The following is a 23625-nucleotide window of genomic DNA, read 5'->3' on the forward strand; positions in this document are numbered from 1 at the left end:
TGTATAATATGTATGCCCGGCATTAACCTCATCAGCGCCATGGCCCCACTCAGCTCCACCAACCCCGCACTCCACCCCCCGCACACATTCTTGGCGGCCGAACGATCAGCTGATCACCCGGCAGCTGGCTCCTGTGAGCGATCAGCTGATCGCTCTCATTAGCCGGCCGCCGGGAGATCATCTGTTCGCTCTCAAAAGCCGGCCGGCTATTGTGAATGATCAGCTGATCGCTCTCTCTTTCTTCGGCGCTCTATTGGGAGACCCAGACGATTGGGGTGTATAGCACTGCCTCCGGAGGCCACACAAAGCAATTACACTAAAAAGTGTAAGGCCCCTCCCCTTCTGGCTATACACCCCCAGTGGGATCACTGGCTCACCAGTTTTCTGCTTTGTGCGAAGGAGGTCAGACATCCACGCATAGCTCCACTGTTTGTAGTCAGCAGTAGCTGCTGGCTCTATCGGATGGAAGAAAAGAGGGCCCATATAGGGCCCCCAGCATGCTCCCTTCTCACCCGCGGTTGGTGCTTGTAAGGTTGAGGTACCTATTGCTGGTACAGAGGCTGGAGCCCATATGCTGTTTTCCTTCCACATCCCCTGGAGGGCTCTGTGGAAGTGGGATCTTGCCGGCCCCCAAGCCCTGGGGCCGGGCTCCATCCACAGACCCATAGAACCTGCTGGATTGGGAGCGGGAGTGCCGTTCAGGGACAAGGCCCTGCAACTTTCAGGTACTCTGTGTCCCCGGCAGGCACGGACACTCTCAGGGCTTGCTGAGCGTTGTAGTGCGCCGGGGACAGTGGCGCTGTACGCTGGGGGTTAGGTCACTGCAGCTTTGCTGAGTGACGTTGTGTGTTGGGAACTACTGCGCCGACCGCTCCTGGAGCGGCGGCGCAGCTGCGACTTGTGGTGCGCCGGGGGCTTTGCGCCGACCGCGCTTTTACGGCGGCGGCGCTTCTAACTTTAGCCCCCGGCTTCTGCGGCCTAGCGCCGCTTCGTTCCCGCCCCCACCCTGTCAATCAGGGTAGGGGAGAGACGCTGCTCAATGGCAGCGCCGAGGGCTGGAGCTTTATTTACATGCTCCAGCCCTCTCACTAGGCACAAGGGGAAGCAGACTTCCCGCTCTTCGTCGGTGTACGCCCAGGGCCCGCCCCCCCTCTCCACAAGGACGCCGGCAGCCATTACACATGCGATCTGGCTGGGGAGAGGCAGCAGGCTCTGGGAGACCCAGACTAGAGGGATTTCTGGCGACCACACACCGCTCCTAAGCGGGCGGTAAGCTGCACAGTAGTGCTGGCCCCACTAGTGCCTCAGTGATATATTAGTGTACTTTTTTCTTGGTACCATATATATATATATATAGTTGCACTGTAAGGTCGCTTCTTGGCTGGACACCCTGTACTGCTCTGAGGAGGCAGCAACATGTCATCCGCAAAACGCAAGGCTGCCAAGGCACGGGCTGTGTACACTGTTTGTACTGCATGTGGGGCTGATCTACCGGCAGGCTCCAATGATTCACATTGTGTGCAATGTTCAGTCCCAGTGGCACTTCGTCAGCCAGAGCCTATTGTGGTGGTAGCCCAGGCAGAGACGCCTGTGAACCCTGCCCCGGTGACGGGGACAGACTTTGCAGTGTTTGCTGATAAAATGTCTGAGGCTATGACAAAAATCCTGGAGACCTTGCAGGCCAGGCCAGTTCCTCAGACCATGGACACTGCTGTGGCTATGCTCTCTAGTCCCCCTCAGTTGGAACTAATCCGTACTTCAAGGGGGTCTCAAGCATCACAAGCTGAAGTCTCTGACTCAGATGACAGTCCCAGGCAGCCTAAGCGAGCTCGCTGGGAAAGACCCTCGACGTCATCACACTGCTCAGGGTCTCAGCGAGAAGAATCTCTCTGTGATGAGACTGAGGACGGTGATCAGGATTCTAATCCTGAGGCCCCTCTCAATCTGGATGCCCCTGATGGTGACGCCATGGTTAATGACCTTATATCGGCGATTAATAGACTGTTGGATATTTCTCCCCCAGTTCCTTCAGCAGAGGAGGCAGCTGCACAGCAGGAGAAGTTCCATTTCCTGTATCCCAAGCGTAAATTAAGTGCTTTTTTGGACCACTCTGACTTCAGAGAATCAATCCAGAAGCACGACGCTCATCCAGACAAGCGTTTCTCTAAGCGTTCTAAGGATACCCGTTATCCTTTTCCCGCTGAAGTGGCCAAACGCTGGACCCAGTGCCCAAAGGTGGATCCCCCAATTTCCAAGCTTGCGGCTAGATCCATAGTCGCAGTAGAGGATGGCGCTTCACTTAAAGATGCCAACGACAGACAGATGGACCTTTGGTTGAAATCTGTCTATGAAGCTATCGGCGCGTCGTTTGCTCCAGCATTCGCGGCCGTGTGGGCACTACAAGCTATTTCAGCTGGTTTAGCACAGGTGGATGCTATCATGCATCCAGCAGTGCCACAGGTGGCGTCCCTAACTTCGCAAATGTCTGCGTTTGCGACCTATGCTATCAATGCTGTCCTAGAATCTACGAGCCGTACCTCTATGGCGGCCGCCAATTCTGTGGTTTTGCGCAGAGCCTTATGGTTAAAGGACTGGAAAGCAGATGCTGGTTCCAAAAAATGCTTAACCAGCTTGCCATTATCTAGAGACAGACTGTTTGGTGAGCCATTGGCTGAAATCATAAAACAGTCCAAGGGTAAGGACTCTTCCTTGCCACAGCCCAGAGCAAGTAAACCTCAACAGAAAAAGTGGCAGTCGAGGTTTCGGTCCTTTCGAGGCTCGGGCAAGCCCCAATTCTCCTCGTCCAAAGGGACTCAGAAAGGACAAGGGAGCTCAGATTCCTGGCGGGCTCACTCACGCCCCAGGAAAGCAAATGGAGGAACCGCTTCCAAGGCGGCTACCTCATGACTTTCGGCCTCCTCCCTCCGCATCCTCGGTCGGTGGCAGGCTCTCCCGCTTTTGCGACATTTGGCTGTCACAGGTCAAAGACCGGTGGGTAACAGACATTTTGTCTCGCGGGTACAGAATCGAGTTCAGTTCTCGGCCTCCACTTCGGTTCTTCAGAACCTCCCCACACCCCAACCGAGCAGATGCCCTGCTGCAGGCGGTGGACTCTCTAAGAGCAGAAGGAGTCGTGATCCCTGTTCCCCCTCTGGAACGGGGGCGAGGATTTTACTCCAATCTCTTTGTGGTTCCAAAAAAGGACGGCTCCTTCCGTCCTGTTCTGGACCTAAAACTGCTCAACAAGCATGTGAACGCCAGGCGGTTCCGGATGGAATCCCTCCGCTCAGTCATTGCCTCAATGTCCCAAGGAGATTTCCTAGCATCAATAGACATCAAAGATGCTTATCTCCACGTGCCGATTGCTACGGAGCACCAACGCTTTCTGCGCTTCGTGATAGGAGACGAACATCTTCAGTTCGTGGCTCTGCCATTTGGTCTGGCGACAGCCCCCCGGGTGTTCACCAAGATCATGGCAGCAGTGGTAGCAGTCTTGCACTCTCACGGACACTCTGTGATCCCTTACTTGGACGATCTACTGGTCAAGGCACCCTCTCAGGAGGTATGCCAACTCAGCCTGAATTTTGCACTGGAGACTCTCCAGGCGTTCGGGTGGATCATCAACTTCCCAAAGTCAAATCTGTCACCGACCCAATCACTAACGTATCTTGGCATGGAGTTTCATACTCTCTCAGCGATAGTGAAGCTTCCGCTGAGCAAGCAGCGGTCACTACAGACAGGGGTGCAGGCTCTCCTTCAAGGTCAGTCGCACTCCTTAAGACGCCTCATGCACTTCCTCGGGAAGATGGTGGCGGCAATAGAGGCGGTTCCGTTTGCGCAGTTTCATCTGCGTCCACTTCAATGGGACATTCTCCGCCAATGGGACGGGAAGTCGACATCCCTGGACAGGAAAGTCTCCCTTTCCCAGACGGCCAAGGACTCTCTGCAGTGGTGGCTCCTTTCCACCTCATTATCACAGGGAAGATCCTTCCTACCACCGTCCTGGGCGGTGGTCACGACAGACGCGAGTCTGTCAGGGTGGGGAGCAGTGTTTCTCCACCACAGGGCTCAGGGTACGTGGACTCAGCAGGAGTCCAGCCTTCAGATCAATGTTCTGGAAATCAGAGCAGTGTTTCTTGCCCTACTAGCCTTCCAGCAGTGGCTGGAAGGGAAGCAGATCCGAATTCAATCGGACAACTCCACAGCGGTGGCATACATCAATCACCAAGGAGGGACTCGCAGTCGGCAAGCCTTCCAGGAAGTCCGGCGCATTATGATGTGGGTGGAAGCCACGGCCTCCACCATATCCGCAGTTCACATCCCCGGCGTAGAAAACTGGGAAGCAGACTTCCTCAGTCGCCAGGGCATGGACGCAGGGGAATGGTCCCTTCACCCGGACGTGTTTCAGGAAATCTGTCGCCGATGGGGAAGGCCGGACGTCGACCTAATGGCGTCCCGGCACAACAACAAGGTCCCAACATTCATGGCACGGTCTCGCGATCAAAGAGCTCTAGCAGCAGACGCCCTAGTGCAAGATTGGTCGCAGTTCCGGCTCCCTTATGTGTTTCCACCTCTGGCACTCTTGCCCAGAGTGCTACGCAAGATCAGATCCGACTGCAGCCGCGTCATACTCGTCGCTCCAGACTGGCCGAGGAGGGCGTGGTATCCGGATCTGTGGCATCTCACGGTCGGCCAACCGTGGGCACTACCAGACCGACCAGACTTACTGTCCCAAGGGCCGTTTTTCCATTGGAATTCTGCGGCCCTCAACCTGACTGCGTGGCCATTGAGTCCTGGATCCTAGCGTCTTCAGGCTTATCCCAAGGGGTCGTTGCCACCATGAGACAGGCTAGGAAGCCCACGTCTGCTAAGATCTACCACAGAACGTGGAGGATATTCTTATCCTGGTGCTCTGCTCAGAGAGTGTCTCCCTGGCCATTTGCATTACCTACCCTTCTTTCTTTCCTCCAATCTGGGTTAGAAAAAGGTTTGTCGCTCGGCTCCCTTAAAGGGCAAGTCTCGGCGCTATCCGTCTTTTTTCAGAAGCGTCTAGCACGACTTTCTAAGGTGCGCACGTTCCTACAGGGGGTTTGCCATATAGTTCCCCCGTACAAGCGGCCGTTAGATCCATGGGATCTGAACAGGGTACTAGTTGCCCTCCAGAAGCCGCCCTTCGAGCCTCTGAAGGAGGTTTCACTTTCTAGACTATCACAGAAAGTGGCTTTTCTGGTAGCGATCACATCTCTTCGGAGAGTGTCTGAGCTAGCAGCGTTGTCTTCCAAGGCTCCCTTCCTGGTCTTCCACCAGGACAAGGTAGTGCTGCGCCCCATTCAGGAGTTTCTCCCGAAGGTGGTATCCTCTTTTCATCTTAATCAGGATATCTTTTTGCCTTCGTTTTGTCCTCATGCAGTTCATCGGTATGAGAAGGATTTACATTTGTTAGATCTGGTGAGAGCACTCAGAATCTACATTTCCCGCACAGCGCCCCTGCGCCGTTCGGATGCACTCTTTGTCCTTGTCGCTGGTAAGCGCAAGGGGTCGCAGGCTTCTAAGGCCACCCTGGCTCGATGGATCAAAGAACCAATTCTTGAAGCCTACCGTTCTGCGGGGCTTCAGGTTCCATCAGGGCTAAAGGCCCATTCTACCAGAGCCGTGGGTGCGTCCTGGGCATTGCGACACCAGGCTACGGCTCAACAGGTGTGCCAGGCGGCTACCTGGTCGAGTCTGCACCAGGGCTGTGGAGTCGGTAAGCCAAACCTTCGACTCCGACTCCGACTCCTCAAATTCTCTTGCACCGACTCCGACTCCGGCTCCGACTCCGACTCCGGCTCCGACTCCGACTCCTACATATATTGCTTATAGTTAGGTGAAAAATTTATTGTAGTACATGAATATGTGTATGTGAACATCAGACATTTAATAATTTTTATGATACAATAATCAAGATATTTGGATAGAACATAAAATATATTTATTGGATACAACTTTAGAACACAAACAACTGTAATAAATTGTAAATATGTAATACACTATGTAATATACAGTAGATTACATATATATCTTGTGTGTGTATATACACTGTGTATATATATATAATATTACATATTTACAATTTATTAGTTTTTTGTGTTCTAAAGTTGTATCCAATAAATATTTTATGTTCTATCCAAATATCTTGATTATTGTATCATAAAAACAATTAAATGTCTGATGTTCACATTATACTACAATACATTTTTCACTTAAATATAAGCATTATACTAAATGTTATTATTTAGTAAAATATTCAGCACATTCTGCATTGCACTCCTGTCCCCAATTTATTATATATTTTAGGAGTCGGAGTCGGTGCATTTTATACCGACTCCAACTCCGACTCCGACTCCACCAAAATGAGCTCCGACTCCGACTCTGACTCCACGACTCCGACTCCGACTCCACAGCCCTGGTCTGCACACTTTCACCAAACATTATCAGGTGCATACCTATGCTTCGGCGGACGCCAGCCTAGGTAGAAGAGTCCTGCAGGCGGCAGTTGCCTCCCCGTAGGGGAGGGCTGTCTTGCAGCTCTAACATGAGGTATTTCTTTACCCACCCAGGGACAGCTTTTGGACGTCCCAATCGTCTGGGTCTCCCAATAGAGCGCCGAAGAAGGGAATTTTGTTACTTACCGTAAATTCCTTTTCTTCTAGCTCTTATTGGGAGACCCAGCACCCGCCCTGTTGTCCTTCGGGATTTTTGGTTTGTTTGCGGGTACACATGTTGTTCATGTTGAACGGTTTTCAGTTCTCCGATGTTACTCGGAGTGAATTTGTTTAAACCAGTTATTGGCTTTCCTCCTTCTTGCTTTTGCACTAAAACTGGTGAGCCAGTGATCCCACTGGGGGTGTATAGCTAGAAGGGGAGGGGCCTTACACTTTTTAGTGTAATTGCTTTGTGTGGCCTCCGGAGGCAGTGCTATACACCCCAATCGTCTGGGTCTCCCAATAAGAGCTAGAAGAAAAGGAATTTACGGTAAGTAACAAAATTCCCTTCTTTACAACGGAGTCCGACAATGAATTCTATTCTTGTCATCCGTTGTACAACGCATCAGTCACAAGCGTCAAGCAACGCATGTGATTGATGAAAAACAACGGAAATGTGAACGTAGCTTTAGTGTTTGTATCTTTTATTCGTCAGGAAATGTTTTGAACTGATCAGTGTTTTTCTTTTCTTTAATTTTTTTTTTTTAGAAATAATGAAATCGAGGATGACAATTTTCGATAATATAGACTTATACTTTTTATTTAAAGCTGTGCCATACTAGCTATAGAATAGGTTTTGGCGTTTAAATGGTGCTATATATACAGTGCCTTATACAAAATATTCATATCCTGTGAACCTGTCCACATTTTTTAACATTATACCCACAAATTTAAATGTATTTAATTGAGATCTTAGGTGATATACAAACATAAAGTAGATAGTATTTGTGAAGTATAAAGGAAATGATATATGATTTTCTGAATATTTAAGAAATACAAATCTGAAAATTGTTTGTATTCAGCCCTCCTGAGTCAGTAGGACCATCTTTCACTGCAATTACTGCTGCAGATCTTTTGGGGTACGTCTCCACGAGCTTTCCACATCTGGAAGCGGAAAATTTTGCCCATTCTTCTTTGAAAAATAGCTTCACTAAAGTGTGATTGGATGGAGGCGTCTGTGAGCAGCAATTTTCAAGTCTTGCCACAGGTTCTCAATGGGATTTAGGTCTGGACTTTGACTGGACACAGGTGGGCTCAATTTACTACCGGTAATTATGTGACTTTTGGAGGCAATTGGTCATTCAGGATTTTATTTAGGGGCACCAGACTATAGTGGGCTCAATACAAATGAACATGACAATTTTCAGATTTATATTTTTTTACTATTTAGAAAATCCTGTATCATTTCTTTTACTCTTCACAAAGTTTGCGTGTAAAATGTGAAAAAAAATAATGATTTAAAGTTCATTGAATATGAATACTTTTTCAAGGCACTGAGTGTGAATGTGTTTGTTTGTACATATATGTGTGTGTGTTATATAAAATGCACACATACACTTTATTTTTCTTTCTTTTTTTACTTGTACTCCCTTTCTCCGTATCCCGTCAGGCATCTTCAGTCTATGCTACAGTTGGTTTGTCAGGCTATAACAGATGCAAATCATGTAGTCCGGAATGCAGCACTCTATGCTCTGGGACAGTTTTCTGAACACTTACAGGTAAAGTTCTCAAGGTTTTGCTATTACTTTTATTCTTTTTTTTTTTAATGGCCTTGCTTCTTTCCTAAAATTGTCATTCTTTATTAGTGTCTGTCATATCTGATGTATCACCTTTTTTTTTTAAACCAAAATATTTTAATTGAAAATTTAAAAATATAATTACCACAAATACAGGTTTTTCTGACGCCTCATTGGGGGACACAGGACCATGGGTGTTATGCTGCTGATCCATAGGAAGACACTAAGTAGATGCAAAGATGTTAGCTCCTCCTCTGCAGTATACACCCCATGGCCCAGCCAGGCTACTTCAGTTTTAGCTAAGTGTCTATAGGAGGCACATCTCTGCAGACAGAATTTTTTGTTTTTAGAGGGCGACGGTTTCCTTCGGGGACCGATTTCCCAAAACCATCAACTGGCGGGAACGCGGAGTGTCGCCTCCCCGTACCCCCTCCTGCGACGCTGGATCCTGGGCTGTTACTCACTGGACGACTGTTCTTACAGGCACCGATTTTCCGGAGCCCAGAGCAGATGAAAACTGCCTCAGTCCCTCTTGCAGGCTCTGAGTTGATACACGCTCTGCACCAGCGTGACCAGGCAGAGACTGCCATCTCCACAGTAGCTGAGGTGAGATCCTTCCGATTTTCCAGAGCCCAGAGCAGATGAAAAACTTTCTCAGTTCCTCTGGCAGGCTCTCAATTGATTCCCGCTCTGTGACCGGGCACAGCAGGCGTCAGAATCTCCACAGTGGCTCCCTGACAGGAATTGGAGCAAAGGTTACACTGACTGGATGCACATGGGCTGATTGCAGACTCCTGCATAGCATTCCACCTGTGGTGTGGGAAGGGGGAGAGCTCCCAGGAATCAGTGCACCCTCAGCTGCGGTACACTTATAGAGTTTTCTTTATCGTTCCTTTGGGAGACCCAGACCTTGGGTGTTTAGCTTCTGCCTCCGGAGGACACACAAAGTACTACACCTAAAAGTGTAGCTCCTCCCTCTGAGCTTATACACCCCCCTGGTGAGCCAGTCCCAGCCAGTTTATCGCTTTTTGTTCAGGAGACATACATCCACACATGCATTCTCATATGATTTTTTGCTTTTTGGAAAGAGATTTGAAGAAATGCGGGTCCATGTCTGGACTTCCGGCATGTCCCTTCTCACCCCACTGTGTCGGTGGTGTTGTAAGGTTGATTTCCAAGGCTGGAGCCTTACATGCCGTGCTCCTTCACCATCCCTCCTTGGTTCTGGATTGAAGTGGGAGCCAGCGCGGTCTCCATGCCTGGCAGGAGACCGGTTTCCGTCCACAGCCCCTTGAGGACTCTGCTGGATAGGAGCACTCATCCCCAGGGACCTGGCCCTGCGTCTCAGCAGCTCAGTACCTGAGACGTTCATATGTTGAGGGTCCCTGTCCTTTATTGTATGGGGAGAGTGTGTTTGCTGTATTTGTTTTTGGCATTTCTGGTGGGTTCTCTGGCTTTCGCCCGAGAACCGCGCCGATGGTGATTGCGCGTCGGCCTCGCTGCTCAAATTTAGGCCCCGGCTTCGCCAGAGGCCTAGTTTCTGTTACCTGCCCTCGCATGTCACTCATGCAGAGGGACAGGCACGGCTCCTCCCGGCGGCCGTCCTGCACAGGGGAGGGACACTCCCCACTGCTTGTGCTTGACTCCTCCCCTGCAGGTCTCTTTGGCCCTCCAGATCCCGCTCTCCTACAGGGACGCCCCCTGTCCCGCCCCCTCTCTTCGCTCCGGCGGCCATTTTCTTGGACAGGGTTCACTCTGCGCTGGGCCATCCTGCACTCTGCATCCCTGCTGAGGTGCTGTGCATTGGGGTTCCGGGCTTCGGGATCTGGAGGGCACACAACACCGCTTCCAGCGGTCTGGTAAGCCACAGCCGGTCTCAGGTTGTGGACCTCTGTATATACTCCCTGGGGTTCATTCTCTTTGTAGAGGCTGTCCCCACTCCAGCAGCATGTCTCACACGAGGAGCAAGGCCCCAAAGCTTTATACTGTATGCGCTGCATGTAAGCTCCTGCTGCCTGAACTGAGCACCTATCCACATTGTGATGTCCGCTCTAACTTGGAGGTGCCACAGCCTGGAGTCTCACCCCCAGTGGTCTCTCAGGCTGCTTCTGCACCTGTGGCTGAACCACCGGCCTGGGTAGAGTCCTTTTCTAGGTCTATCTCCCAGTCATTTGCTGAGTCCATGGGACTTCTGTCCAGGACTTTGATGAATATGCATCAGCCCCCTTCACAGGGTCCTTCTAATGCTCTCGCTAAGGGTCCTTTAGGATCCCTACCATCTGACCTTTGTCCACTGGAGCTCACAGAGGATTCATCATCAGGGCACAGACCCCGTCCTCCTAAGAGGCGCCGCAGGGTTTGCCCTCCCTCCTCATCCCGCGGTTCTGATTCAAGAGCTGACTCGCAAGATGAGGACCTTTGCAGGGTGCTCGGAGGCTAACTCCATGTGCCCCATTGATCTTTCCGAGGGTGACTCAGAACCTAGTGACTTGATTGCTTCCATTAATTCTGTACTGGATCTCAATCCGCCAGTATCAGAGGAGCATCCCTCTCTGGCAGAAAAGCACCAGTTTACCTCGCCTAAGAGAGTAAAGAGTGTGTTCTTTAACCACTCCAGTTTTCAGTCCGCTGTGACCAAACCCAGGGCCTGTCCTGACAAATGCTTCCCAAAGCGTGGTTCTGATGACCGTTTTCCCTTTCCACCTGAGGTGGTCAAGGAGTGGGCTCATTCCCCAAAGGTAGACCCTCCGGTGTCTAGGCTCTCAGCCCGGACCGTTGTGTCGGTGGCTGATGGCACTTCTCTTAGGGATGCCACTGACCGTCAGATTGACCTTCTGGCCAAATCTGTGTATGAAGCGGCGGGGGCCGCGTTTCCCCCAACTTTTGCAGCAGTGTGGGCTCTCAAAGCCATCTCTGCTTCTCTAGAGGAGATGCATTCCCTCACCAGGGAATCTATGCCCGAGATGGTTGCCTTAACTTCTCAAGCTTCAGCTTTTTCATCTTATGCCATGTCTGCCATGCTAGAGGCTTCTCACCGCACTGCGGTGGCTTCGGCTAATTCCCTCGTTATCCGCAGGATCTTGTGGCTTCGAGAGTGGAAGGCAGATGCTTCTTCAAAGAAGTACCTTGCTGGGCTCCCTTTTGCTGGTTCCCGGCTGTTCGGTGAACAGCTGGATGAAATTATTAAAGAAGCTACTGGGGGGAAGAGTACTTCCATGCCACAAACCAAGACCAGGAAACCTGCTCAGGGTAGGAATCAGTCGAGGTTTCGCTCCTTTCGTTCCTCCAACTGGTCGTCCTCTAAGCCCTCCGCCTCGTCCGCTAACTCAGCTAAGGACCAGAAATCCAACTGGCGCCCAAAAGCGCGTCCACAGAAGACCGCAGGAGGTTCTGCCACTAAGGCAGCCTCCTCGTGACTCTCTGCCCGCTCCAGCAACGTCCTTAGTCTGTAGCAGGCTCTCCCACTTTAACGACGCTTGGTTTCAACAAGTCTCCGATCAGTGGGTGAGAGATATCATCTCTCACGGCTACAGGATAGAATTCTCTTCCAGCCCGCCAAACAGATTTTTTCTCTCAACTCCCCCCTGCTCCAAGGCCGCCGCCTTCTCACAGGCCGTGGCAGCCTTGCAGGCCAACGGAGTAATTGTACCAATTCCCGCCCGGGAACGGTTCAGAGGTTTTTACTCAAACCTCTTCCTAGTTCCCAAAAAGGACGGTACCTTCTGGCCCATCCTGGATCTCAAGCTTCTCAACAAGCATGTTCAGGTGCGGCACTTTCGCATGGAGTCTCTGCGATCAGTCATTGCCTCAATGACCCAAGGGGATTTCCTGGCGTCCATCGACATCAGAGATGCCTATCTACATGTGCCAATTGCAGTTTCACACCAGCGTTGGCTACGCTTTGCAATAGGAGAAGATCATTTCCAATTCGTGGCTCTCCCCTTCGGGTTAGCCACGGCCCCTCGGGTATTCACCAAGGTCATGGCAGCAGTGATTGCGGTTCTGCACCTCCAGGGGTTGGCAGTGCTCCCTTACCTGGACGACCTTCTAGTCAAGGCTCCATCCAACGCAGACTGTCAGCGGAGTGTCTCGCTCACTCTCGCCACTCTAGCCCACTTCGGGTTTCTTGTCAATCTTCCCAAATCCACTCTGACTCCGACCCAGAGTCTCACGTACCTAGGGATGCAGTTCGAGACTTTGCCGGCACTTGTGAAGTTGCCCTTAATCAAACAGCTGTCACGCCAGCTAGCGGTGCGCTCTCTGCTGAGTCCCCGCCGTTATACCCTCAGGCGTCTGATGCAGGTGCTGGGTCAAATGGTGGCGTCCATGGAGGCTGTTCCCTTTGCCCAGTTCCATCTGCGCCCCCTGCAGCTGGACATTCTCCGCTGTTGGGACAAGCGACCTTCCTCCTTACACAGGTTAGTGGCTCTGTCGCCACGGACCAGGAGCTCTCTTCAGTGGTGGCTTCGGCCCCTCTCCCTGTCCCAAGGGCGCTCCTTCCTGGCCCCGTCCTGGGTGATTCTCACCACGGATGCCAGTCTATCCGACTGGGGAGCGGTATGTCTCCACCACAGAGCGCAGGGCACTTGGACTCCGTCCCAGTCAGCCCTTTCAATCAATGTGCTGGAAACCAGAGCTGTGCTTCTAGCTCTCCTAGCATTTCACCACCTGTTGGCGGGCAGGCACATTCGAGTCCAGTCAGACAACGCGACAGCGGTTGCCTACATCAGTCACCAAGGCGGGACACGCAGCCGCCTGGCAATGATGGAGGTACAACGCATCCTTCAATGGGCGGAGGACTCCATGTCCACCATATCCGCAGTCCACATCCCAGGCGTGGAAAACTGGGAGGCAGATTATCTCAGCCATCAAACCGTGGACGTTGGCGAGTGGTCCCTGCACCCGGCAGTGTTTCAGTCAATCTGCCGCAAATGGGGCACTCCGGACGTGGACCTAATGGCATCCCGTCACAACAACAAAGTTCCTGTTTACGTGGCTCGCTCCCACGATCCTCAGGCCTTCGCCGCGGACGCTCTGGTTCAAGACTGGTCCCAGTTTCGTCTGTCCTACGTGTTTCCCCCTCTAGCTCTCTTGCCCAGAGTCCTGCGCAAGATCAGAATGGAGGGCCGTCGAGTCATCCTCATTGCACCGGTCTGGCCCAGGCGAGCTTGGTATCCGGACCTGCTCCAACTGTCCGTAGAGATGCCGTGGCATCTCCCGGACCGTCCAGATCTACTCTCGCAAGGTCCATTTTTCCGCCCGAATTCTGCGGCCCTCAAATTGACGGCGTGGCTCTTGAGTCCTGGATTTTGACGGCTTCTGGTATTCCTCCTGAAGTCATCTCCACTATGACTCGGGCCCGTAAGTCTTCCTCCGCTAAGATCTATCACAGGACTTGGAAAATGTTCCTGTCCTGGTGTCGCTCTACCGGCCATCCTCCTTGGCCATTCTCTTTGCCGACCCTTCTGTCTTTTCTACAGTCCTGTCTGCAGCTAGGACTGTCCCTCAACTCTCTCAAGAGACAAGTCTCAGCTCTGTCAGTTCTGTTCCAGTGGCGTCTCGCTCGGCTGGCTCAGGTCCGCACCTTCATGCAAGGCGCGTCTCACATCATTCCGCCTTATCGGCGGCCCTTGGATCCCTGGGACCTTAACTTGGTCCTCACTGTATTGCAGAAACCCCCTTTTGAGCCTCTCAGGGAGGTTTCTTTGTATCGTCTTTCTCAGAAAGTGGCCTTTCTGGTTGCCATAACTTCTCTCAGGAGAGTCTCTGATTTGGCTGCTCTCTCCTCGGAGTCACCTTTTTTAGTTTTTCATCAAGACAAGGTGGTTCTCCGTCCGACTCCGGACTTTCTTCCTAAGATGGTCTCTCCCTTCCACCTTAACCAGGACATTACCTTACCTTCCTTCTGTCCGGCCCCTGTTCATCGCTTTGAAAAAGCGCTGCGTACTCTAGATCTGGTGCGTGCTCTCCGGATCTATGTGTCTCGCACCACTGCGCTCAGGCGGTGAACCTCTCTTTTTGTGCTAACCTCAGGTCGGCGCAAGGGCCTCCCTGCTTCTAAGCCGACCTTAGCCCGTTGAATTAGATTGACTATTTCGGACGCCTACCAGAGTACTCGGGTGCCTCCCCCGCCGGGAATCAAGGCACACTCGACCAGAGCTGTCGGTGCCTCTTGGGCTTTTAGGCACCAGGCTACGGCTCAACAAGTCTGTCAGGCTGCCACTTGGGCTAGCCTGCATACCTTCTCGAAGCACTACCAAGTGCATGCTCATGCTTCAGCAGATGCGAGCTTGGGCAGACGCATCCTTCAGGCGGCTGTCGCCCATTTGTGAAGTTAGGTTCTGCCTACTTCTTAGTTTTTCTGTTTATTTCCCACCCAGGGACTGCTTTGGAATTTCCCAAGGTCTGGGTCTCCCAAAGGAACGATGAAGAAAAAGAGAATTTTGTTTACTTACCGTAAATTCTTTTTCTTATAGTTCCGTATTGGGAGACCCAGCACCCTCCCTGTTGCCTGTTGGCAATTTCCTTGTTCCGCGTGTTTTCACCGGCTGTTGTCGTGGACAGAGTCTCCGGTTGTTCCGGCTCTTGCTCTGTTCTACTTGTGGGTGGCTATTCTCCTTCAGCTTTTGCACTAAACTGGCTGGGACTGGCTCACCAGGGGGTGTATAAGCTCAGAGGGAGGAGCTACACTTTTAGGTGTAGTACTTTGTGTGTCCTCCGGAGGCAGAAGCTAAACACCCAAGGTCTGGGTCTCCCAAGACTGAACTATAAGAAAAAGAATTTACGGTAAGTAAACAAAATTCTCTTTTTTTCTGTCCACCATTGTTGTGCAGGGCTGGAGGGGGGAAGGGGAGTCCCTTCCCACCATTTTTTTTTTTTTTTTTTTTTTTATTATTATTATTATTATTATTATTATTATTATTATATTTTCTCATGCATTCTTGTCAGAGCTAAGCCCCTTCGACACTCGATAAGCCACGCCCCCTCACGGAAGCGCGCGTAACCCTCCCCACACAGGAGCTCTGCAGAGCATTGCTCCCTCTTGTTGTGATCAGAGCCTGTGGACGTATCTCAGAGCTAGCTTCCTCCTTCCCACAGGAACTGGGACACAGGAGGAGGGGGGGAGGGGTCATCAGCGTTCTGGGTGAGTTATAGCCTCACTTACACATTCGCTCTGCAGAGCATTGCTCCCTCATTACAATCAGAGTTTGTGGCTGATCAGCCAGAGGCTGCAGTCACATGTTTTATGCCCTGCACGACTACAGCAACAACTATAACACTTTTAATGTATCCTGCCACGCTGAGCTACTAGGGGATGATAGCACCTCTTCCTTCTGTGAGTCCGGTGCCCCTGTAGTTCCCTCACCCCCCCCGCCACCAATGCAGCAACCGCTGCCAGCCCAGAGCCTACGGCTCCCAGTCCCCTGGAATGGGCACAGTTCCCAGAACCTGGTGCTGGCTATGCAACATCGTCCTCACACCCCTCGGGGCCCCTGGACAGAACGCAGCCTGATGACACCTCTATAGAGGGTTCTCTGATATGAATCAGCCCTCTGCTTCACCGGTTGCAGATCAGAAAAAGGGCATGACCCCCATGGTTCTACCTCTGGGGTACACACAGGGGGTTCTCCCACATGTTCCGCGGTCTCTCAGGAGCCAGAGGAAGGGGAATGATGTTTGCACCGGGATGATTCCTTGGTTTCAACCTCCCCAAGCGATCAAGCTGCGATGGACTCCCTTATTGCAGCAATCAACCAAAACTCTGCATCTGGAAGATCTCCCATCCACTATTACTGACCTTGCGGTCTCCTTTAAAAGGGTGAAAAAATCTAAAAAAAAAAATAATTTTTGTTTGACGCCACTTTGGTATCCGTAAACTCATGGAGTCCCGGTATCCCTTTGGCTTAGCTGTCTCTAAGGGCTGGGCCAATCCGGCCTCGGTGGACCCTCACCCGGCTTCCGCCTGCCTGAAGGACCCTCCTGTCTTTTATCTGATGGATCCTCCTTCAAGGACCCGACAGACAGACAAGTGGAGCAGCTCGATCACTCCGCCTTGAGGCTGCGGGTCCCTCTCCCCTTCTGTGTGGGTCGCACAGGCACCAGGACTTCCAGTTTCCCTCAGACCCTCACAGATATAACAGTTCACATTGCTGCGGCTGCAGAGTACCTCATGCAGGCCTCCCTCGACGCTGCTACCTGCGCAGTTATTGCTGCCTCAAATACCATAGCCATCTGTAAGACCCTCTGGTTCCGATAATGGAGAGCGGACTCAGTCTCTAAGAAGCCTCTCACAGTACTCCTTTCCAAACCGATGGTTTGCCGATCGTCTGGACAGGCTCTTTTTTTGTCTGACTCCACGGGAGAAAAAGAGTATCTCTCTCCCCCAACTCTAGCCCGGGATGTTTCTTACTAGACACGCAGGGCCCGACCTTTTCAGCCCTCCCCGGGTCCACCTCGTCCTGGCAGTCTAGACAAAGACCGAGGAGTCTCGTCCTCCTCCATCTGGGCTTGCTTCCTCAGACCACAAATGGGTGCGATACCTTGTGTCTTCTGGTTACCACATTGAATTCCGGACCCGATCCCCTGTTCAGTCTTTTCTCTCAAACCCCCCGAAAGGCTCCAAAACCCCGCGAGGCCTTCTCCTCAGCGATCCACTCCCTCCAAACGGCGGGGGTGATGGTACCTGTTCCGGACGGCGAGAGGTTCAAAGCCTTCTATTCCAACCTCTCGTGGTCCCCAAAAAAGGATCCTGGACGTCTAACACCTGAGCAAACATGTGCACGTAAGGAGATTCAGATTGGAATTCCTAGGGTCCATTTTTACCTTTAGGCTATGTGCGCACGTCGCGTAAAAACATGCAGTTACGCTGCGCTTTGTAGCGCAGCGTAACTGCATGCGTCCTGCCTCCCCTGCACAGTCTATGGAGATTGTGCAGGGGCCGTGCGCACGTGGCGTTTAAGAGCGCAGCGCTTCGGCTACTGCCGAAGCGCTGCGCAAAAAGAAGTGACATGTCACTTCTTTCCCCCGCTTTGCCGGCAGCTCCTGCTCTGTCTATGGCAGGAGCTGCAGGCAGAGCGCATGGAATCGGCGCTCACTACGGACATTTCTGCAGCGATCTAAAGCGCACATGTGCTCTTCAGATCGCTGCAGAAATTTCTGCAGGGCTTGTACGCAACGTGCGCACATAGCCTTATGGTCGAAGGAGAATTCCTTGCCTCCCTAGCTATCAGGGACGCGTACCTGCACATACCTATCGCTCCAGCTCACCAAAAGTTCCTCCGCTTCGCTGTTCAGGACTTCTTTTTTTTTTTCTTTTTCATTTATGGCCCTACCCTCGGCTCTGCCACAGCACCAAGGGTCTTAACAAAGGTCATGGCGGCCGCCATGAGTGCCCTTCACGCCAGGAGAGTGGCTGTCCTGCCTTGCTTGGATGACCTCCTCATCAAGGGCTCAACCAGCGTGCAGAGCTCTGTGGGCGCCCTATCCCGCTTAGGGCGGCTTCTGACTCCAGTCAAATCATCCCCGGTCCCGTCAAAATCCGTCACCTCCCTGGGCATGTCCCTGGACACCCTTCGGGGCTTGATATTTCTCCCTCAAGACAAGGCGACCACTCTACAACAAGCGGTACACTGCCTTCTACATACTCCTCTCACTCCATTCGATTCAGTATGAGATTGCTAGGTAGGATAGCGGCGGCTATAGAGGCAGTGCTGCAATCTTTTTCACGCTCAGGTCATTCCCCCTTTCTGCTAGCAGGTCGTTTGATTCGGGTCCAATTGGACAATGCAACAGCTGTGGCCTAGGTCAATCGGCAGGGAGGTACCAGCAGCAAGACAGCTTATCTTGAGGTCCTCAGGATCCTCACCTGGGCCGAATCGACGGGGGTCTGTGTTTTCAGCGTTACACATACCGGGAGTAGAGAACTGGGCAGCGGATCTTCTAAGTCGCCAAGGCCTGGCTGCCAGAGAGTGGTTTCTCCACCCAGAAGTGTTCCCACACATATGCACTCGCTGGGGTACACCAGACTTGGATCTAATGGCCTCAAGGTTGAACGCAAAGGTACCCGCGTTCTTAGCCAGGTTACGTGATCCACAGTCCATCGGCGCGGATGCTCTAGTCTCCTGAAGTCGCTTCCATCTACCTTACATGTTTTTCGCCTCTGCCCCTGCTGCCGCAAGTAATCAGGAAGATCAAGGCAGAAGGAGTCCCGGTGATACTAATAGCACCGGACTAGCCCAGGTGCGCCTGGTATGCCGAATTAGTACAACTGGTCATGGCGCCTCATAAGCATCCCAGACCTGCTGACCCAAGGGCCCATTTCCCATCAGAACTCCAGAGCCTTGAAGCTGGCGGCGTGGCCATTGAGACCTGGACTTTAACAAGAGCGAGATTCTCTCCCGCGGTCATCTCCATCATGTACAGTGTCCGAAAGCCAGCCTTCATCCCGTATTTACCACCGTACGTGGAAAACTTTCCTTTCCCAGCGCAGGGAATCTAATGTATAACCTATACCTCTGGCGATCCCCAGAATTCTTGATTTTTTTTTTTTTGCAGTCAGGTTGCAAAAGGGGTTGGCCCTCAGCTCCCTTAAGGGGCAGGTTTCATCTCTCTCAATATTCTATCAATACCGCCTTTCCTCAAGGGCGTTTCCCATCTAGTTTCCCCGTACAAACGGTCGCTGGACCCATGGGACCTCAATCTCGTTTTGGACGGTATCCTGAGGTCCCCCTTTGAATCTCTTAAGGAATCTTCTCTTGCTCTTCTCTCCTGGAAGGTAACATTCTTAGTGGTGATTACGTCCATCAGACAAGTTTCGGAACTGGCAGTACTCTCTTGCCACGAACCCTTTCTGATCTTTCATCAGGACAAGGTGGTTCTACTCCCCCTTCTGGATTTTCTTCCGAAGGATACTTCCCCGTTTCATATGAACGAGGACATTGTTCTGCCTTCCTTTTGTCCCCAGCCAGTCCATAGGGTGGAAAGGGTTCTATATTCACTAGACCTTGTGAGGGCTCTCAGAAATTACGTACCCAGGACAGCCCCTTTAGGAACATGGACTCCTTGTTCGTCATTCCTGAAAGGCCTAAGAAAGGAGAGGCAGCTTCATAGGCAACGCTGGCCCGCTGGATTCGCTCTGGAGGTTTACCACTTGAAACTCAAGCCCATTCCTAGTGCGCTGCGGACTCCTTCCACGCGAGCAGTTGGTGCCTCTTAGGCATCAGGCTTCAGTGGAACAGGGGTGTAAGGCTGCGACCTGGTCTTGCCTACATACTGTTTCAAAGCATTACAGAGTCCATACCCAGGCTTCGCCTGAGGCGAATCTAGGTAGGAAAATTCTGCAAACGATAGTGGAGCACATATCTCAGTACGCGCTCCTGGCTATCTGGTACTGGTTCCTAGTCCTTGGGTTGCGTTGTTTGTTTACCCACCCAGGGACTGCTTTCGGACGTCCCATGGTCCTCTGTACCCCAATGAGACGTCAGAGAAAACGGATTTTTGTGTACTCACCGTAAAATTGTTTTCTCTTAGCCATCATTGGGGGACAGCACCCTCCCTGTTGGGCTTCATCTTTTTTCTCTCTCAGTACTTTTTTGTTATGAGTATTCACTCAAGTTTTTTGTTACTTGTTCTCCTAATGCTTGTGTACTAAAACTGAAGTAGCCTGGCTGGGCCAGGGGATGTATACTGCAGGGGAGGAGCTAACATCTTTGCATCTACTTAGTGTCCTCCTATGGATAAGCAGCATAACACCCATGGTCCTGTGTCCCTCAATGATGGCTAAGAGAAAACGATTTTACAGTGAGTACACACAAATCCGTTTTTTCCAAACCCCAAAACTCCCATCCCACCTATCCAGCAAGCATTCAATTAGTACTTAAGACATGTATTGAACAGTCACAGCTAATTTAGCTAGCAACTACGCTTTTATTTTCTTCGGCGCTCTATTGGGAGACCCAGCCGATTGGGTGTATAGCACTGCCTCCGGAGGCCACACAAAGCAATTACACTAAAAAGTGTAAGGCCCCTCCCCTTCTGGCTATACACCCCCAGTGGGATCACTGGCTCACCAGTTTTCGGCTTTGTGCGAAGGAGGTCAGACATCCACGCATAGCTCCACTGTTTAGTCAGCAGTAGCTGCTGACTATATCGGATGGAAGAAAAGAGGGCCCATATAGGGCCCCCAGCATGCTCCCTTCTCACCCCGCTTGTGGTTTGTAAGGTTGAGGTACCTATTGCTGGTACGGCGGCTGGAGCCCACATGCTGTTTTCCTTCCACATCCCCCTGAGGGGCTCTGAGGAAGTGGGATCTTACCGGCCCCAAAGCCCTGAGGCCGGGCTCCATCCACAGACCCATTGAACCTGCTGGATACGGAGCTGGGTACCGTTCAGGGACATGGCCCTGCACCATTCAGGTACTCTGTGTCCCCGTACACACAGGCACAGCACACTCCAGACTTGCTGGGTGTGCTAGTGCGCCGGGGACAGTAAAGGGTTACAGTCACTGCAGCCTAGCTGAGTGACTTTATGTATGGGGAACTACCGCGCCGGACGCTCCGGGAGCGGCGGCGCGGCTGGGACTTGTAGTGCGCCGGGGACTTAGCGCCGACCGCGCTTTTACGGCGGCGGCGCTTATAAATCCAGTCCCCGGCTTTTGCGGCCTAGCTCCGCTTCGTTCCCGCCCCCACCCTGTCAATCAGGGTAGGGGAGAGACGCTGTACAATCAGCAGCGCCGAGGGCTGGAGCCTTATTTACATGCTCCAGCCCTCTCACTGGACACTGTGGGACGCCGGTTTCCCGCTCTGACTTGGGGGCACGCCCACGGCCCGCCCCTACTCACACGAGCTGGAGAAGGACGCCGGCAGCCATTCCTGCAGTCCGAGCTGAGAGATCGGACTCTGGGCAACCAGGCACAGGACTAGGGCGACCACACACCCGCTTATAGGCGGGCGGTAAGCGGCACCTGAAGTGCTGACCCCACTAAATACCGCAGTTGTCCATTTGTATTTTTATGCTTACACTGCATAGGTCGCTATTTTTGGCTATATGCCCTCTTAGATGGCGACACATCAGCAGCAGGAAAGCAGGGGTGCTAAGGCACAGGCTTTCTATGCTGCTTGTATTGCATGTACTGAAGTGTTCATGTGTATTTATGCTTGTATGCTATACACTGCACTGTACGGTCGCTAGTCTGGGCTATTTTCGCCTAGAATGACTAGGCTACAGCAGCAGAAAAGCAGGGGTGCTGAGGCACAGGTTTTTTCTATGCTGCTTGTATTGCAGGGGTTGCAGTGCTCATTTGTACTTATGCTTGTATGCTATACATTGCACTGTATGGTCGATATTCTGGGCTATATTCCCCTAGATGGCTAGTCTACAGCAGCAGAAAAGCAGGGGTGCCAAGGCACAGGCTTTCTATGCTGCTTGTATTGCATGTGCTGCAGTGTTCATTTGTACTTTATGCTTGTATGTTATACATTGCATTGTACGGTCGCCATTCTTGGCTCTATGTCCTAGATGGCTAGTCGGCAGCAGCATATAAGCAACACAGGCTTTCGATGCTGTTTTTACTGCATGTGATACTGTTCCACGGCACTGAACCCCATGGTGTGCAATGCTCCCCTGGAGCACTTGGTCAGCCGGGGTCTCTACTAGACGTGGCCAAAGGAACCACCTGTCAACCCTGTCCAAGGACAGAGATGGAGTTGCAATGGGATCGAGACTTGCAGTCCGGACAGGCCATGGGCAATCTGGATCATTGCTCCCTGGCCACCCTCATTGGGAATAAAATCGGTGCTCCGGGGGGGGGTCCCATGAGGCTCTCTGTATGATGAGGCAGACGTAGCTCATCAGGACTTTGATCCTGACAACGCTCTCAATCCGGATACACCGGATGGTGACGCCATAAGGAATGATCCTATAGCGTCCATCAATGGAATGTTGGATCTTTCTCCCTCAGCTCCCCCAGCGGAGGAGTCAGCTTCACAGCAGGAGAAGTCCCATTTCAGTAGCTCAAACGTATATTGAGTATTTTTCTGGCCACGCTGACTTCAGAGAAGCAGTCCAGGAACACCACGCTTACCAGATAAGCGTTTTCTCCAAACGTATTAAGGATACACGTTATCCTTTTCCCCCTGACGTGGTCAAGCGCGGGACCCAGGGTCCAAAGGTGGATTCTCCGATCTCCAGGCTTGCGGCTAGAGCTATAGTTGCAGTGGAGGGACTTCACTTAAAGATGCCAGACAGATGGACTCTGGTTGAAATCTGTCTATGAGGCTATCGGCGTGTCGGTTGCTCCGGCATTTACAGCCGTATGGGCACCCTAAGCTTTTCAGCTGTTCTTGCACAGCTGGTCTTGAGCATATGTACATTTGTGCCGCAGGGGCGTCCGTAACCTCGCAATGTCTGCATTGCGACTTACCCTATTAATGCTGTCCTGGAAGGACAGTCGAGGTTTCGGTCCTTCCCAAGCTCGGGCAGGTCCCAATTGTCCTCGTCCAAAAGAGCTGAAAAGCCTCAGAGGGGCTCAGTTTCCGGGGGCTCAATCACGCCCAAGGAAGGCAGCCGGAGGAACCGCTACCACGGCGGTCTCCTCATGACTCTCAGCTCTCTCATCTCTCCGCATCCGCGGTTGATAGCAGACTCGCTCGCCTTTGGCGACATTTGGCTGCCACAGGTCACAGACCGGTGGGTGAGGGACATTGTGCCCACGTGCACAGGACAGAGTTCTGTTCTCGTCCTCCGACTCGATTCTTCAGAACGTCCCCACCTCCCCACCGAGCCGATGCTCTTCTGCAGGCAGAAGGAGTGGTAATCCCTGTTCCTCTTCAGGAACAAGACACGGTTTTCCTCCAATCTGGTTGTGGTGCCAAAAAAGTATGGCTCTTTCCGTTCCGTTCTGGACCTAAAACTGCTCAACAAGCACGTGGAGGCCAGGCGGTTCCGGATGAAACCCTCCGCTCCGTCATTGCCTCAATGTCTCAAGGATATTTCCTAGCATCAATAGACATCAAAGATGCTTATCTCCACGTGCCGATTGCTACAGAGCACCAATGTTTTCTACGTTTCGTGATGGGAGACGACCATCTTCAGTTCGTAGCTCTGCCATTCGGTCTGGCGACAGCCCCACGGGTGTTCACCAAGGTCATGGCGGCAGTGGTAGCAGTCTTGCACTCACAGGGACACTCTGTGATCCCTTACTTGGACGATCTACTTGTCAAGGCACCCTCTCAAGAGGCATGCCAACTCAACCTGAATGTTGCGCTGGAGACTCTCCAGACGTTCGGGTGGATCATCGACTTCTCAAAGTCAAACCTGTCACCGACCCAATCACTAACGTATCTTGGCATGGAGTTTCATACCCTCTC

General features: G+C 52.0%; 1 protein-coding gene across 1 annotated transcript in view; it reads left to right on the forward strand.

Moving 5' to 3' along the window:
* The window catches only part of IPO4 (importin 4), a 298714-nt gene that overhangs the window by 131709 nt on the left and 143380 nt on the right, over positions 1-23625 (forward strand). Inside the window, exon 13 of the mRNA XM_075340711.1 lies at positions 8134-8242. Within this exon, the coding sequence (XP_075196826.1) occupies positions 8134-8242 (109 nt within the window). The remainder of the gene's footprint in view (positions 1-8133; positions 8243-23625) is intronic.

Source organism: Anomaloglossus baeobatrachus, chromosome 1 (assembly GCF_048569485.1).
Source record: "Anomaloglossus baeobatrachus isolate aAnoBae1 chromosome 1, aAnoBae1.hap1, whole genome shotgun sequence".
NCBI classification, from domain to species: domain Eukaryota; kingdom Metazoa; phylum Chordata; class Amphibia; order Anura; family Aromobatidae; genus Anomaloglossus; species Anomaloglossus baeobatrachus.